We start from the raw sequence: 16,171 nt of genomic DNA, 5'->3' as shown, positions 1-16,171 counted from the left end.
AACAGAACTATTTTAGCCATGTAGACCTCAAAACCTCAGTTCTATCCTAAGAGGAAGAAAAGGTTTAATTGCTTACTTTTTGTTATGATAGCAAAACAACAAAATGCTATTTCCTCTTAAGCTGATAGGTACAATAAGGCACGTAAAGAACTCAATTTTTTTTTTATTCTTACACATAGCAGGAAGCCTTAGTTGCAATGTGCCATTACAGAGCCCCTTCCCAGTCCAACCCTCACTAAAACACATAATTACAGAAACAAATATCCTCCTATCATCCTTTAAAGGATCAGACTAGACTGTGAGTCTTGGAATAAATTTCCACCCAAATGAGGATATAAAGCTCTAATATCTTTCTCTACATTTTAAAATAATAGTCCTAAACCTAAGAAAATTCCCAATTCATCTGGTATATTACAGCAACTTAAAAAACCTGTCTCATTATAGAGATTAGAAATCACCACAAATCACTTTCAAATCCTCCTAACTTTTTATCTGGAAACAAAAACTATCTCAAGAAAGCAGTATCAATTCCAAGTTACCAGAAAATGGTCTTCTATTGAAAGACTCACTTCTTCCATTCTTGAATTTTTAAGTAGTCAAGGCTTGTTTTCTCTATTAATCTGAATTGCTTCCCTTAGCTATACATCTACTAATAGTTTTGTTGCAGTTCATGAAAAAAGCCTAGCTCATTTCTTTCGCACACTCAGATAAGGCATTTCCATATAGGATTCTTTGACACATGAATTTTTCCTTTGGGTAAAAAATCTAGGGCTTTATAAAACATACTTCAAAATTATAACATTACTAATTTTAGTTCTATGTACCTAATGTACCTTCCCTTACAATCAACACAAACAACTATAATAACAACAAAAAGTCTTATTTCCAACAGAAGAACAGAGAGGTATCACCCTTTAATCTAACTGTGTCAAGTTTAAGATGTAACTGGAAGGTATTTGCATATGTACACCTACTTAAATTATCACTATTTATAAATACTCTTGAGAATTTCACAGCTACTACCATCATTCAAACATACCTTATTTCATCAGTTTCTGGTACTTTGGTGTAAGGCAGAATTGCTCGAACTCTCCTTCTGTCTTCCACAGGCTACAGTTTAAAAGAGAGCAATGGTTTTTTTCTCTATACTCTATACTGTAGAATCCTTCTCCCCAGCATTATGCAATAGCTGGGGCAAAGAACTGGTTAACATCACTTATATCCACCTTGCCAGTTTTATATTTTCAAAGCTCAAAATCACTCACTGCAAGCTAGAAACATGTAATTAGTTGGTTAAGAGAGCACTTATTTTAAACTTTTTTTCACTTAGAGCAGAAGGAATGTCCAGAATTTTAACATTCAGAAACATCTTTATTCAGGTTTTGAGGTTTGTTACAGGGAATTTTGCAGTGTTCTGTTTCATTTTTAATTACTATATTGTTTTAAGGATGGGCACGTGAAAGAAACCTTGCTTATCTTTAAGGATGCATATTTGAAACCATTGTGAGATATGCAAAATGCCACAGAACAGTGACAATTACATTACAACTGTGCTCTTTATTAGCCAAGAACTCAGTATTTTCTTGTTTGTCTACTTAAAATAATGTTACTACATTATGAGATAACTGCAATACCTCTATCTTCCTCATTATATATTTTCATTAAACAGCAATTTTTTAATCATTACTTTGTATCAATAAAATTGCATTTTTATACTCCTTATACTTCCACATATGCCTATACAAAGCTACAGGAAACTTTCTAAAATACTTTTCCCAACAAAAATGATGAATAGTGATTAAAGTTACAAACTTTAAGTAAATTAGTCTTCAGAATTTTTTTTTTTTTTACTTACCTCTGGAGGTGCTACTGGAAATAAGAGCTTTTCCCCTTTTAGCAAGCAGGACACATGACTGTAATAACCAATCAGGTCTGAGAGTGAAGCAAAGCGACGCCCACCAATGTAATAGTCTCCACACATGGCAATAATCCTGTTAATAAAAAAAAAAAATCAAAAACTTCACATTCGATTTTTTTTTTGCTACCTATTTTTTATAAAGAAAAGCAGATTAGGATCATGTTTTATTCTTAAAACAGTGCCTATATTCAGCAAAATGCAGTATTACAGGCTCTCTATAAACATGTAAATAAACCTAATGATTATTTCATCCAAAAAATTCATATATGTATCGTATGATCCACCAGTTCTTTATCTAAAGAAAGTGCTGATTCACAGAAAAACACAGTACACTTGTCAGAACTAAATGAAATCAAAAGAAAAAAAAAGTAAATGTGAACATCCTGGAAAACTGAAATAATGCACTAGTACAGAACAGCATTATTACATTATTACTGTATCATGCACAACATGCATCTTTTATAATAGGCATAAATTTAACAAAGTAGCAAAGTACCTTAACAAAAACTTCCTACATTCAAGACTACACAATTAAGAAAACAAACACCATCAACACTTAGTCATTTTGTTACAGATAGTTTAGCATCCATATTAAAAGTTAAGAGATTTACTTTGGAATAATCGAAGTATCTCCTTAAACTCAATTAAAAAATTTGGTATCTAATGAAAAAAGCTTACATAATCATTTCAGCAGTTAAACAAAACAAAGACTTCTTACAAAACTGTTTATTTTTTTCTTTAAGGTTTGTGTTTTTTCTTAAAGAGCTTCTTTAATGCATTAATTTGAATTAAATTGTTTCTCCCAAAAAGTAATGTAAAATACATACAAAGATGAATCTTCAGAGATTAAATCTGAATTAAATGCTCATAAGCGTATAGCACTGCAAGAGGAGTCAAAAAACAACGCTCAGGAGATACGCTAGATCCTTTGGCATATTTTCTGTTAAGATTCCTTCATAAATTATCCAATGGATAATAGAGTCTAAATGAAATATAGTGTTTCAGATTATTATTTCATCAAGCTTAAATGAAACATTTCTTTGGAACACTGAGTTAGCAAATACAGAAAGACTTCTGTAATCACAGAGAACTCCAAAGGAAAAGATTAAAAATAAATATTTTCTCTCAAGATATATTGTATCACTCTGACTCACCAAAAAAGGTAACATTTAAGTGAAAAAAAAATTAATTTTGACACAATCATATGCTGCGTGAACATGTATGTCTGTTTACAACTTTCAAAGGACAGGAAAAGTACACAAAGAAAGATTCTTTAAGGATTGAAAATATTTTAAGGACCCTTTTCTTGGGGAATTGGAAATAATTAGATTATTTTCTACCTGAGATACCAGAGACATTTTTATGGCGTGCATGAACCAACAGTCAATTGTCTGACACTGGCTTCAAAAGGAGAAGTTATTACAGATAACCCAAAACTTCCAAACAACACTAGAAAGTAAGTTTTAGAACAGTTTGCTTTTCTGCTACTGCTACACAGAAGCCAATTCCCAAATGAGTATGAGTACAGCTGAGAGCTGATAGTTCAGATGGCAAAATGCAAATATGAGGTCCTATTTGTATGTCATACTGTCTGCATTTACAACAACTATGCCTTCATTCCAATGGTACGTCAAGACCTCTGAATCACACTTCCACCACAGAGCAAATACAACCAAAAGTTGCCTACATTTGCAAACCATGTGTACAGTGGATCATAAGCTGGTATTCTGGATAATTCCCACTTTCAGAAGTTGAAGAATTTGCTTTGGATTTGTTTGTTACCATCAAGACAGCTGACAAAGATTTTTTTTTTTAATGCTGAAGAAACATTTGCTTTCCTGTTTTGTAAAGAGGAACATTAAACTACAGCACTCCACTTACTACTGTTCAAGCTTTTCTCAAAATACATCTCATTTACACCAACGAATAACTGAAGTTACTAATGCACACTATTTGACAATGGTAAAGTAATACTAGTTGCAACTTGGGATGAAGAGCTACTTGTACTTAGAACAACTAATTCTAACACATGCTGAAAGCTGTTTCCAGCAAGCCATTTGATTACTAAACATATGAGCTCTTTGCGGTCTTTGGTTTGAGATTGGTTTTGGTGGCTTTTTGTTTGTTTGGGGGTTTTTTTGTTTGTTTTGGGGGGCTGTTTGTTTGTTTTGGTGGGTTTTTTTCCCCTCAAAATGAAGGAAGCAACCAGATTTGCTAGCACTTTAACTGTGCTAACTACAATGACTACTATGGAACAGACACAAAACAATCTCCTTGACTGACTAATGAAACCTGCATGGGGCTTTAAGTCTATCCAAACCACTTTAGGCAAGCTTCTCTATCCAGATATTATACCTCATACTTTTGTTCTTCATCCGATAAAGTAACTTTTAAGCAGCATGTTTTAAAACAACTAAACACAAGTACGAAGCTGTACCATGAAAGCATGGAGCAAGAGTCAAAAATACTGCATTATAATACAATCATTGTTTCTGCTCTACTGTGTTCTGAAACAAAAAAAAAATAGATCACAGTATTCAAAATAAAACACTTAACTCTCACCTAAAATGATTGACATTTGTTTTACTAAGGAATGAAAGCACAAATGAACCTGGTCTCCGATCACTCTCTCGAATAAGGTAACTTCCAGGTTTTCCTGCTTGTCGAAGACGTTCTTCTGCAATTGTTCTGTCAAGTTTTCCATGATACCACCTGAAACAAAAGAGTAAAAATGGGTGTCCTTAGAACTTAAGGGTTTTGTTTATTCTCACAAAACAGACCTATGAAATAAAGAAAATCTTTCTGTCATAACCAATATAACTCCAAAGCTTTGTTTCAAAGCTATCAAATTGTTACAAGTTCAACCTCCTAGTTTACTTATTTCCAATAAACAGTATTTTTAACACAGCAGTTTTTCAGACAACCTGCTTTTCCCAAGGAACAACCCTAAGAGGCAGAGGCTCTATACATATCATCAGTTTTTATCTCCTCCCTAATTTGTTTACTTGAAATAAACAGAAACAGAGCTGACTCACCTGACTTAAAAGATTCTTGTATTTTAAGCCTACACAGGCATCAGCTCAGGCTGGGTATTTCAGAAGCACAGAGAAGTGAATTGTATCAGGCTGTTCCTCAGCTGACAGAGATGCTGCTGCAGCAAAACCAATAAAGAACTGGACAGCAGTCACCAGGCCACCATCCAGCCCCAAAACCACCTTTCCTAATCCCAGCGTGCCCTTTCAATCAAAAGGGAGTGCCGATGCATGGCAAATCACAGACGGCAAAATCTGACAAAGGAACATTTTAATCTACGGCTACCATTCAAGCATTCAACCACCTTATCTCAGTTTATTTACATGGCCTTTATCAGAACACATGTTCTACTCCAAATGATCAAGTACAACTTCCTTTTTTTTTAAATGAAGAGCAGTTTTCAAAGACAGCCACTGTTCTCATTACCTTCACCAAGCCACAGCATGTTCCAGAGCTATACATTGCAATAATTCAGTAGCTCTTCCACCTAACTTTGCTTGATTAAACCTTTAGTTTTTACACTCAGAAACTGTCAGCTTCAAAACAGCCACTGTTTCAGACAATTTAAATCCTTCACCATTTCAGATCATGTACCATTAGAACATTTAGTTCTAACAGTTCACAGACATTTTGCAAGATTCACGAACATGCAATTTAGAAAACATAATGTAAATGACGTCTTGAACTAATAGATGCAAAAATATCAAATATTTCACAGCATAGTTTCAAAAAAAATTTAAAAAATTAAAAAGCTGAGCTGTTGATAAAAATCTGAACAGAAACGATTTTTTTCTACAAAATGGAAACAAAAGCTTTGAGAGCTTTTATCAGAACAAAAACTAGATCGACTAAACCAATAAACACCATTTCACCAGTAGGAGCAGTACAAGCATAGATATTGTTTAACCTGGCAAAACTGGGTGCTTGCTAATATTGCTCCCCTTTGCTTCTCTTCCTCATCCTGATCAAAACAAGTTAAACCAGTAGAAGCCCTGTTGTATCTGAACAATGTTTAAAATTTGACACTGATGCAGGCCTAGTTGTATTAGCAAGATCCTGTGTCATTCTATTCCAGAGCAAAGCAGCCTCATGTACAGAAACCTGTCGTTCAAGAACAGCTCACAAAGAAGTGGATCACACCTTCCCTACCAGGAGGGTCCTTTAGGAATTGAAACAAAATCAAGACTGTTGATTTTGAAGTAACTAGGATGAAATATTCTGTGTGTCAGTGTGCACAGCACAGCTGAAACTTGAATGAGTTTGTTGCCAACACATCACAACTGAGCATTGCTTTCCTGGGACTGACTTTCATGAAGTATAGAACTCCCCAGAAACCCAAGAAACTTTCCAGATGAAGAAACCAACATTCCATTTCATGAAATCTATTTTAGACTAATAATAGGTTCACTGAGCTTTTATTTGTTCCTATTTAACACCCACTTGAGGAAAATAATATTAATTCTACTGAGAGACACACTGCATTACAATGCCAAACTTAAAGAAAGGCACAATTTCAAAATGGAGAAGGTGGGAGTCTTAATAAGAATGCAAATTACCAATAAAAAATTTACAGAGTAAGCAGAAAGGCAGGATCATATGCAGATAAAAGAACTCATTTTTCTGTAAGGGACCAGGATTTCTAATAACAACAGCACAAACATAGGTGCTCCAATTTTCAGTCCAGAATCTTCAAACAAAAAAGGCACCCTCCTTGCTGGTGACAGCAATATATATATTGGTATATCCCACATACTAGAGATCACATTCTCTAACACTGAATAGCCTATATATATATTTTGTTCCACTCAACAGTTTTATATCAATCATGACTGAAGACATTTATTACCTGGTAACGCACTTAAGAAAAGGTTTGTTTTCTGAAATAAAAATATTAAGTTAATTTCTGAGTGCAATTAAATTCAGTGTCACTGAGCCCATATATAAAATGTTAACTTCTGATAGAAAAAAATCACTGTATTTTACAGCTCACTCTGCATTAGTGTAATGTACCAAATTACTCTACAGTAGTAGCCACAGAAATTCATATTAATACTAACTTCAATACAAACAACAGTAAAGCAGTCAATATTGAGCAATGATAAGAGAAAACTGCTCAAGTGGTATCCTCAGGAAACCTCTGTAGATTGCACTCATCTTTTAAAAAACAGGATACACACTTAAGTGCAAACTAGTATGAGACCATTAAAGTATGCAAAATGGTTGTCAAGAAATAACTCCATTTTTCCCAGAGAGCAGAGGTTCATCAATAGATAAAAACAGATTGTTCAAGCAATATACAATCTAGGAGCACTGAAAGACATCACTGTCAGAAGTGCGTGCCTAATAACTCATCCTGCTCTCACCAGTTTTCAGTATTACACTTGGCAACTTTCCGTCATTATCTTCAAGGACTTTGATAGCAAACAGTAAAGACTGTTTTACAAAACTGCAGTACTCAATCTGATCTAAGGATATCAAGTGCTCAGTTAAGGAGTGACATTATATATTTTCTTAATATTTCTCCTAAATGGTTGGGGGTTTTTTTCCTGCCTTGAAATACACCCATAGATCAATTTTTCTGTGAATATTGACTAATCTAACAAGTACTAACGAAAGCTTTTGAGATCTCTTATGCTGTATTATCAAAGATAGATCCATCCAATAGTCAATGCTATCCAAACAAAGTACACCAGAAATGAGTAAACCACAGAGCTAGCCATACTCCCAATTTCATCACACAATAGTGTGCAGAAAAGGATATAAACAGGCTACCAAAATTTCTGAAATTAAATAAAGTAAGCCCCAGATCCTTTGGTTCTAAGCTTCAATCAGGTATCTGAGCGAAGCCTGGTATCAGTATTTCTGCAAAAATACATCACAAGAAACCACCTCTCCCTCTGAGTTTTCTAAGTCAAGATCTACAACTTCAGTATTTTGCAATCAAAACATCTTCAAGTTTAATGTTTTCAGTCAGAAGCAACACTAACCTTAGAGATCCTTAATGAATGCAAAAAGAATTACTATTTATGGCATACTTTAAGGCTCGTGAAAGGAACTAAGGTTTGGATAGAAAAGTATCACACTAAAAACCTGCCTAGCTGTTCATACGTAAGAAGTTGCCAGGTGACTGTGACTTACAAATGCCTGCACTCAAAACTCTAACTCACTACCACTTAGACGTACATCTTCCATCATTGGCGAAGACAAGGTCCCTATAATTTTTAGTCAGTCACCTCTGCTTGTTTGTCTCATCCTACCTAGGAACACTTCTGTATTTCTAACATTACCTTTGCATGTTTTTAAATGCTGACAACCCACTACTTTCCCTGTGTTTTGAGCAAGCATAATTCAATGACATTCTGAATCACAGCTAGGGCTTTAACAACACAGTTGCTGCTATAACACACATTCAAAGAGAGTAAGTAGCCTTGCAAAAATATGTTACGAAATGATTCAGGTGGTTGTTTCTGTGACCACTTGTTTAACTTGCCTGCTTTAAGAAATTTGTGTAATTGTTCTTTATTTTGCTCCTAAGAGAATACCAATAAAAGGCTTCTGTGTTTCAGAAACCAGTCAAAATTGTGCATGAAAATACTCCCATCTGCCAGTGTAAATCAAAAGCAGCATCTTCAAAACTCCAACCCTATCTATCAAAATTTAATTACAGTAAGAAGACAGAACAAAGACACAGCATCACAAAGAGCTCCTATATCCATACAAGTAACATAGAGGTGTGCACAAGAATGGTGCCCATACCACTGCCACACTGAGTGGCTCACAACCATAAGTCAAGTTATGAACCTCACTGCAGTCAGAGCTGTCACCTCTGGTCCGTAGGCAAACAAGAGATCCCTGTATTTTTCCATGCTCCATGAAAGATGCTTGGCTACCACACCCCCAGTCACACCAGCCCCATTAAGCCCAGAAAGCCCTTTCTACTGTGAGAAGGAATGCAGTTACACTGCATCCCTTTAACCAGTTCACAGTACAGATATATGGCTTCTGGCCCCCAACATGGCCCCAACACCACAAGGCCCATGAAAGGAATAAACCACTCACAAAGAGGTAGCAGATGGCGAATTTACCATATGGAAGGAGGCAGCTGCTATTGCACCTGGAAGCATGTCACATTGTACAACCAAATCCTTCTATTTACGTATTTCCTTTTTACATGTGGCAAAACCAAATATGAAGCTTTGCTGCTCTACTAAAAGACTCTGCTCTTACAGTACACTGCATTTTTTGCTTAGGAACACAGTAGGTAAGGGAGAAGAGAGTGCAAGAGGAAGTGCTGAAGGGAAGTAAAAGTGAGTTTCAGCAACTTAGTACAAATATAGATGTTGATAACATCTGTAGACCTCTCTATTTCCATCTAGAAAAAGCTATGATGCACAGGAAAAACAGTCATCAAATGCCACATGCACTTCACTCAAGGCTCTTCTCAGCCAAACCATGGTGCTTCAAGCCTGTAGTAACAGCGGAGAACTTGTGGAATCATGGTCAGACTCTGCCTTAGTGCCTTTCACACATTAGAGATTCTTGTTACCACCTCAGACTACGAGCTCTGTTTCAATTAGAGGCAAAAGAGAGCAAATACTACTTTGAAGTGCAAAAATCCTCAATCTCAAAAGACACACAAAAATCTCAAGGAGTTTCATGAAGACAAAGGAGAAAAATTACCCAACACAATATTCTGAATTATTATTTTTGTCTTCTTATTCTGTTAACCTCAACCATCCTCCTCTCAAGCCTTCCATGTGAAGATTGTCTTGGGGGGTGGATCACCGTGATGAGGATATCCCACCATGATCATCTGTGGTCATTTGATCACTGCAGTCATTTGTGCCAAGAATTGTCACTGTTTCCTCCTGGGTCCCCCACAGTTCAGGGGATATCACAAGAGGTGTAAGCTCGGCCTGGGATCCTGTGAGGCATGAGGGCAGGACTGTCCTTTCCTTAGGCAATCGAGGAGAGGAGCCACAGGGGTAACAGTGAGTGTGGTTGGCCTAGGATATTGCTACCTCATCATTTTCGGCAGTGTGACCAAAACCCGCCTGCTTGCTTCCCTGATTCCTTGCTGCAAGGGAGCCCAGACCCAATGCCTGAGTGCTGGCTGAGGCCAGGGCCATCATCACCTGGGAAGGTCCCACTCTTGTATCAGAGTGCCCCTGCTGGCCACAAGGGCGCGGTACTGCACCTTGCCTGCTTCACCAGAGCCCGCTGGCACCCTCTGCCGGCTACGAGGCAGTCACTACAGCTCTTGCATCACCACAGTCATCAGTGCCCCTGCCGGTTGTGGTCGTAACTACACCACAAGGGAAAAGTGCTTAACGGGCGAGAAAACTTCAGGGGTTTTTTTTGTTTGCTTGTTCTGAGACATATATATATATATATATATATATGTATATATAGCTCATATATATACTTCCTAGTAATGTTATTCCTTTTCCCATATTTTGGCCTGGAAGCCTCGTAATTTTTGAAGTCACAATAATTTGGAAGGAAGGGTTGTTTTTCCATTGCAGGAAGGTTTCCACCCTGATTATTTTTCTGGCAGATATTCTCCTCAGCAGATTTTAAACCAAGACAAGATTCAATGCTCCTATTCACTGCTGAGTTTCATTTCAGTGTTAATAGTTTCTCCCAGTCTAAACAGCACTCTTGGTTTTACTACTTTTATCCAGATTCTGCCTTTTATGATGACTTCATTCCCCATCTCTGTCCTATCTGTAGGCTCTGATACTGCCTTTATGCACATAATTTGTAGCAATTAAACTAAATTAAATTTCAGTTAGATTCTACTACATTCATCTCCTTCCATCTTATTAGTCATTATTCAGTAGTTACCAACTTTTCACCAAGTCTTTGTGGTTCTCCACATCACAAAACTTTGCTATCAGAAAAAGATCTCCAAATATACTACAATGGATGCACCTTTAAAATCAGCAGTTGAAATTAACTTCTAGCCAAGTAAGTGTTCTTTGCGTCATGTGCATGACATTGAGTGTTACATACTGTTCTAAGAACATGAGGGAGAGATTTTCATCCCTTTTGCTTTCCTAGGCATTTTTCTAAGAGGCACTCAAGCATACCCATGTATGCCTAACAAAGACTCATTCTGCTTTTCTCATTTTTTTGTTCCAAAAATCCCTCAAAAATAGCACAGGGAAGACTGACTGAACTGTGCTGCACTACAAGACTGAGAACCACCAACTAACATGGAAAGTCACTACCACAAGCACTCTTTGGCACACTATCTGTGTCTAACTGTGGGACTTGCACACCTCCACAAGAAAGCCATTAAAACTCCCTCAGCAGTTTATGTCAGCTCTGAGCTAGAACTAAATAGATCAACTGAAAACCTCAGTATGTCTTAAAGAGACTATGAAAACATGAAATAGCAAAATAAGCATATAGTAAAAAGAATAACACAAATAATTTCCAAAAGGACAGAAAGGCTCTAAAAGTTTCAACAGCTGTAGCAAACAATGCCATAATTTTCAAAGAGACATGGGTGTGACAAGAGCATAATATCCAACACTGAAAAGAAGGCTGCCTATCTCATTTTCCCAAAAACCACCAATAAGCAAGAGAAATACAGCTAAACTTGATGAAAAATAGCTCTTGAAACAGCTGGCATTTTTCTTACTAAAGAGTCAGATTAGGCAATGAATTCTGGAACTCATTAAAGGCCTTAGCAAGAAACTTTCCATTTTTACACGCTAGGTATCTGTGCCCTCAGGTGAAAAATACACCTTTTTCTGTTAGAACTGAGTTACTACTTCTGAAACAAAGTTAATAAGGCTACATAAATGAGTAGATACTCTTGACAATAACTAAGGAATTTCTAAGATGTTGCTCAGTTTGTCCACCATAGGAATAAAGACATTTCTCTAGCATCCTTTTTGTTTTAAGGAACAGAAGTAACAAAAATATCCACAGATGCTTAGAAAGCATAAAAATCTACGCAAGAAAAAAACTGAGGAAAAAATGTGCTTTGAATAAGACAATGCAAGCAATTCCTTAGTGTTTGGTATTATGTAAATATCCAACCTTGAATCTGGTAACATCTCAAATGCTAACTCTATTAACATATGGCAATATTGAGAAGAAACTGACTTAATGATTACTCTTATATTTTATAAATAGAAAATATAATACAATTTATCTATAAAATAACCATACAAAGCCTCATGGGCCATAAACAGAATTTCCTTTATATGGCTAAATATTTACATAGAGATATATAATTTTACAGAAAGCAAGAAGTTAACTCAATAACAATAAAAAAGAAGATGAAAATTTCAGAGAAACACCTTAACACAAATCTACACATAATTACCATATGATTCCTGAGTCGACTATCAAAAGTTGGCTAAACCTAGATGGTGATCATCCCACTCCACCCAGCTGTGAGGCTGCAGCTGGAGTACTGTGTCCAATTCTGCTCCACACAATTCAAGAAAGATGTGAACAGACTGGAGAGGATCCAAAGGAGGGACACTAAGACGAAGAAAAGGCTGAAGAACCTGTCTCATGAGGAATGAATGAGCTAGGCCTCTCCTCTCTGAAGAAAAGGCTATGGGGCATCTCGTCACCATGTTCCAGTAGTTAAAAATCATTCACTGAAACAACCTCCCTCAGTAGGAAGAAAAACCTCACTGGAGGTTTTCAAGATGTGACTGGACAGGTTGCAAGATAATCTCAGTTATACTCCCTTTGCCCCAAAAGGCTGGGACATAAGAACTTCGAGCGTCTGTCCCAATCTGGGCTGTTTTATGGTTCTATGATTCTATATAGTCCAACCCTCATGAAACTTTATATTCACAAAAAACTGCAAACTTGAGGATGAACAACTAATGCTATTTCAGTTTAGCAAAAAACAGAACACCAACCAAAAAAAATTGATATGGTGTGAAGTTGGCCTGAAAAGTAGCTGAAAATACTGAAATTTTAACATGAAAATTACTTTTCTGGGTCTGATATTCGTAAGAATCAGACTGCTAACTTTCCGTAACACACTGTGTACATCAAGTGTCCTGGAAAACGCAATACTCCATTCCCAAAATATGACTGGAGCTTTGAAATTAATCTAGCAACACGGGATACATTAATTAATACATGTAATTATAATAAAAACATACCCTAGATGGAAAAGCTAGGTATTTGCAGCAAATAATTAAATATTTAAAAGTCACTGTTAGCTACTTTAGAAAAACCTTTTAAAGGCAAACTCCTGAGCTTTCACCAGAGAAATTAAGTTATGTATCTACATAGAAAGTAATTAAATATTCTTTTTGCCAACCTAAAAATTCCTTGTGCTTTCATTACAAATCTTCCCTTTAGCTACTGTCATGACTTTATTCCCAACTAATTACAGTAACAGTTTTCAGCAAATTGGTCCTGTAATGTGGATCCTCACCTATAAATAGTATCTCTATACATATAGATAAAATCACTTGAGTTGAGGTGACCACTGGGGATCATCTAGTTCAACCTTGCCCCCCTCCTGCCCCCAGCTCAGATAGGATCAGCTATATCTGGTTGCTCAGGGCTGTGTTCCATTGGGTCAGGAATATCTTCAATGATGGAGACTTCATGACTATTCCGAGCAATCATTGTCACTGTTTGATCACCTTCACCATAAAAAAACCCGAACAAAACAACAAATAAACAAAAACATTATACATACATAAATACATGTTGTATTTAAATGGCAATTCAAGTTTTTCCATTTGTCTCCATTGCCTCTTGCCCTGTCACCTCACACCACTGAGGTCAGTCTACTATTCTCATCTCAACCCTTCCCATAAGATCTTTATACTCATGTTTAAGACCCACTCAAGCTTCCTCTTCTCCAGGATCAACAGTACCAGCTCCCTCTGCCTCTCTTTATGTGACAGATGATCCAGTCCCTTCATCACCTTGATGGCCTTGCACAGACCTCCCTCAAGTAACTCCATGTCTGTCTTGAACTGGCAAGGCCAGCACTGAATACCCTAGATGAGTCTCACCAGTGCTGAGCAGAGTGGAACGATCATCCCCCTCAAGCTGCTGGCAACACTCCTCCCAATGACGCCCAAGATACTGTCAGCCCTCTTCACCACACAGGCACGCTTCTGGCTTTGTTCACATCCTCATGCCCGCATCCTTCTCTGCAGAGCTACTTTCCACCTGTTTAGCCCCACCACATCCTTGGGGTTACTACTCCACAGTGCCAGAGCTTTGTATTTCCTTTTTTTAACTTTTTTTAACTACACAAGATCTCCTGCAGCCCAATTCTCCAGCCTGTCCACATCACTTTGGATGTTAGCACAGCTACCTGGTGTTTTCAGCTACTCCTCTCCCAGTTTTGCATTATCTGTGAACTTGCTAAGGGTGCATGCACCCTGCCCAAGCATCCAGGTCACAGTACTGGCCCCTGGTGGTACCCTAGGGAATACCACCAGTGACTTGCCTCTATCTGGACTCCGAGCTGCTGATTATGCTCTGTTACCAGTCACTCAACCAGTTTTCAATGTACATCATGCCCCTTTACCTAACCTGTACACTGTCAGTTTGTCTGTAAGGAGACTATGGGAGACAGGGTCCAAAGCCTTACTAAAGTTACAGTAAACTCTCTCCCTTTCTCCCCAAGTCAATGACTGTATCACAGAAGGCTCTTAGGTTGGTCAAGCACAATTCTTCCCTTATAAATCCATGCTGAATACTCCTCACCACCTTCAGCACTGAACATGATTTAAAGATAGACTCATTTAATAACAGAAACTTTTTTCTGCTCTATTACTATCCAGAGTGATAGACAAGGTATTTTACACAAAAAACTACTGAAGACTACCTTCAGTCTTTAAATAGCATATAAAAGTCTATAAAGCGGGTCAAGTATATAAACTCTGTCAAGCACTGGTAACATTTTACTGGTACTGACCATACTCTGGAGGGGCACTGAGGAATCAACCCTGCAATACTTCTGTGCAGTATTTTGCAGCACAAATACTTAGTTTAAACAAGATGCCTTCTCCTCCCTTCTACTGTGCCTACCAGCAAGACATATAACAAGATGCTTGTTTTGTTTGGGAGAAAGATATGAAAGAAACTGAAAACTGCTACAGGAGTCTTAAGAATTTATGCCTGAATCAAAATATGGAGTGCTATACTTAGGAGACCTAAGCTCTAACTAGAAAATTTGTGTTCCTCTTCCCTCCACAAGCACTAAACACTTAGATAAAAAAAGGGTGAAAAAATACAGCATGATATTACACTTCTTAATGGGGTAGGCTAGTAGATGAACTGCCAAAGTCACACACTGATATTCTGGGAGTCAATCTATGACACAAAATAAAAACTAAATAAAGAGCAGATCAAGAGACTCTAGTTGCTGTTTAAACAAAATGACATTATCTGATGTTAACTAGAAATACTGACTTAATTACTGAAAAGTCCTCCTCAAACTTCTAGCCTCAAATGCTGTCCCACTTCTGGTTTTATTTTTCTGAAGTTTTCATTTACCTATGTAACTAACACACTCAGTTTACTTACTGCTTCACTTCCTGTAGCAGGTAGGTATGATGTTGTTCTGCTGTGCTTAACCACTCATTTAATACAGTACTTCTAACACCACACATCCAGCCAGAAGTGGCCTGGAGTACATTACCCACCAACTTAGAAAAATAAGGTGTTCTCTTCCACACACAACAGGAACTGATGAACATATTCATTATCTAAAAAAGAAAATATTAAATGCTAACTACATTAACTGCCATACACTAAACCTCATACACTAAAATCTATTAACATCACATTTCATTTTTTTTTAAACAGTACCTAACTGAACACACCAACATTATTTCCTCCCAGTTTCCAGTGCAATAGATTCATTCATTAGTCTGGAAAAGGGTCTTCTGCCATTATTCAGAAAAAAATTCCTTCTCCTGAGTTGCTGTAACAAATACCACAGAACTCTCAACTTGCCACCTTCAGCGCTCACATGAAGATACCAGAACTTCACTCTATGATCAGGTAGAAAAATGTTCTACTTTAACACAATCCATTCTTACCTAATATTCCTCTACCTGTCTTTATCTTCAGTGCTTTTTCTTGTTATTATGTTGCCTCAACAAGCATCAAGAGTGACTGTAAGAATATAGCTGCTTTGGGCAAGATTTGTTTTAGCCAGACAGTATTTTGATGCCCTACTTCATTTTGTGTGGTTCATCATTT

The 16,171-nt window shown here is 37.0% G+C and overlaps 1 protein-coding gene across 1 annotated transcript in view; it reads right to left on the bottom strand.

Annotated features, from left to right (window-relative positions):
- Positions 1-16,171, bottom strand: part of LOC116438312 (ras GTPase-activating protein 1) — a 56,288-nt gene that overhangs the window by 35,687 nt on the left and 4,430 nt on the right. Inside the window, exons 2-4 of the mRNA XM_032097149.1 lie at positions 4,481-4,630; positions 1,856-1,991; positions 1,040-1,110 (exon numbers count right to left, since the gene is read on the bottom strand). Of these exons, the coding sequence (XP_031953040.1) occupies positions 1,040-1,110; positions 1,856-1,991; positions 4,481-4,630 (357 nt within the window). The remainder of the gene's footprint in view (positions 1-1,039; positions 1,111-1,855; positions 1,992-4,480; positions 4,631-16,171) is intronic.

This window comes from Corvus moneduloides, chromosome Z (genome assembly GCF_009650955.1).
Source record: "Corvus moneduloides isolate bCorMon1 chromosome Z, bCorMon1.pri, whole genome shotgun sequence".
Taxonomy (NCBI): domain Eukaryota; kingdom Metazoa; phylum Chordata; class Aves; order Passeriformes; family Corvidae; genus Corvus; species Corvus moneduloides.
The sequence above is the reverse complement of the archived record's forward strand: the minus strand, read 5'-3'. Positions and strand labels throughout refer to the sequence as shown.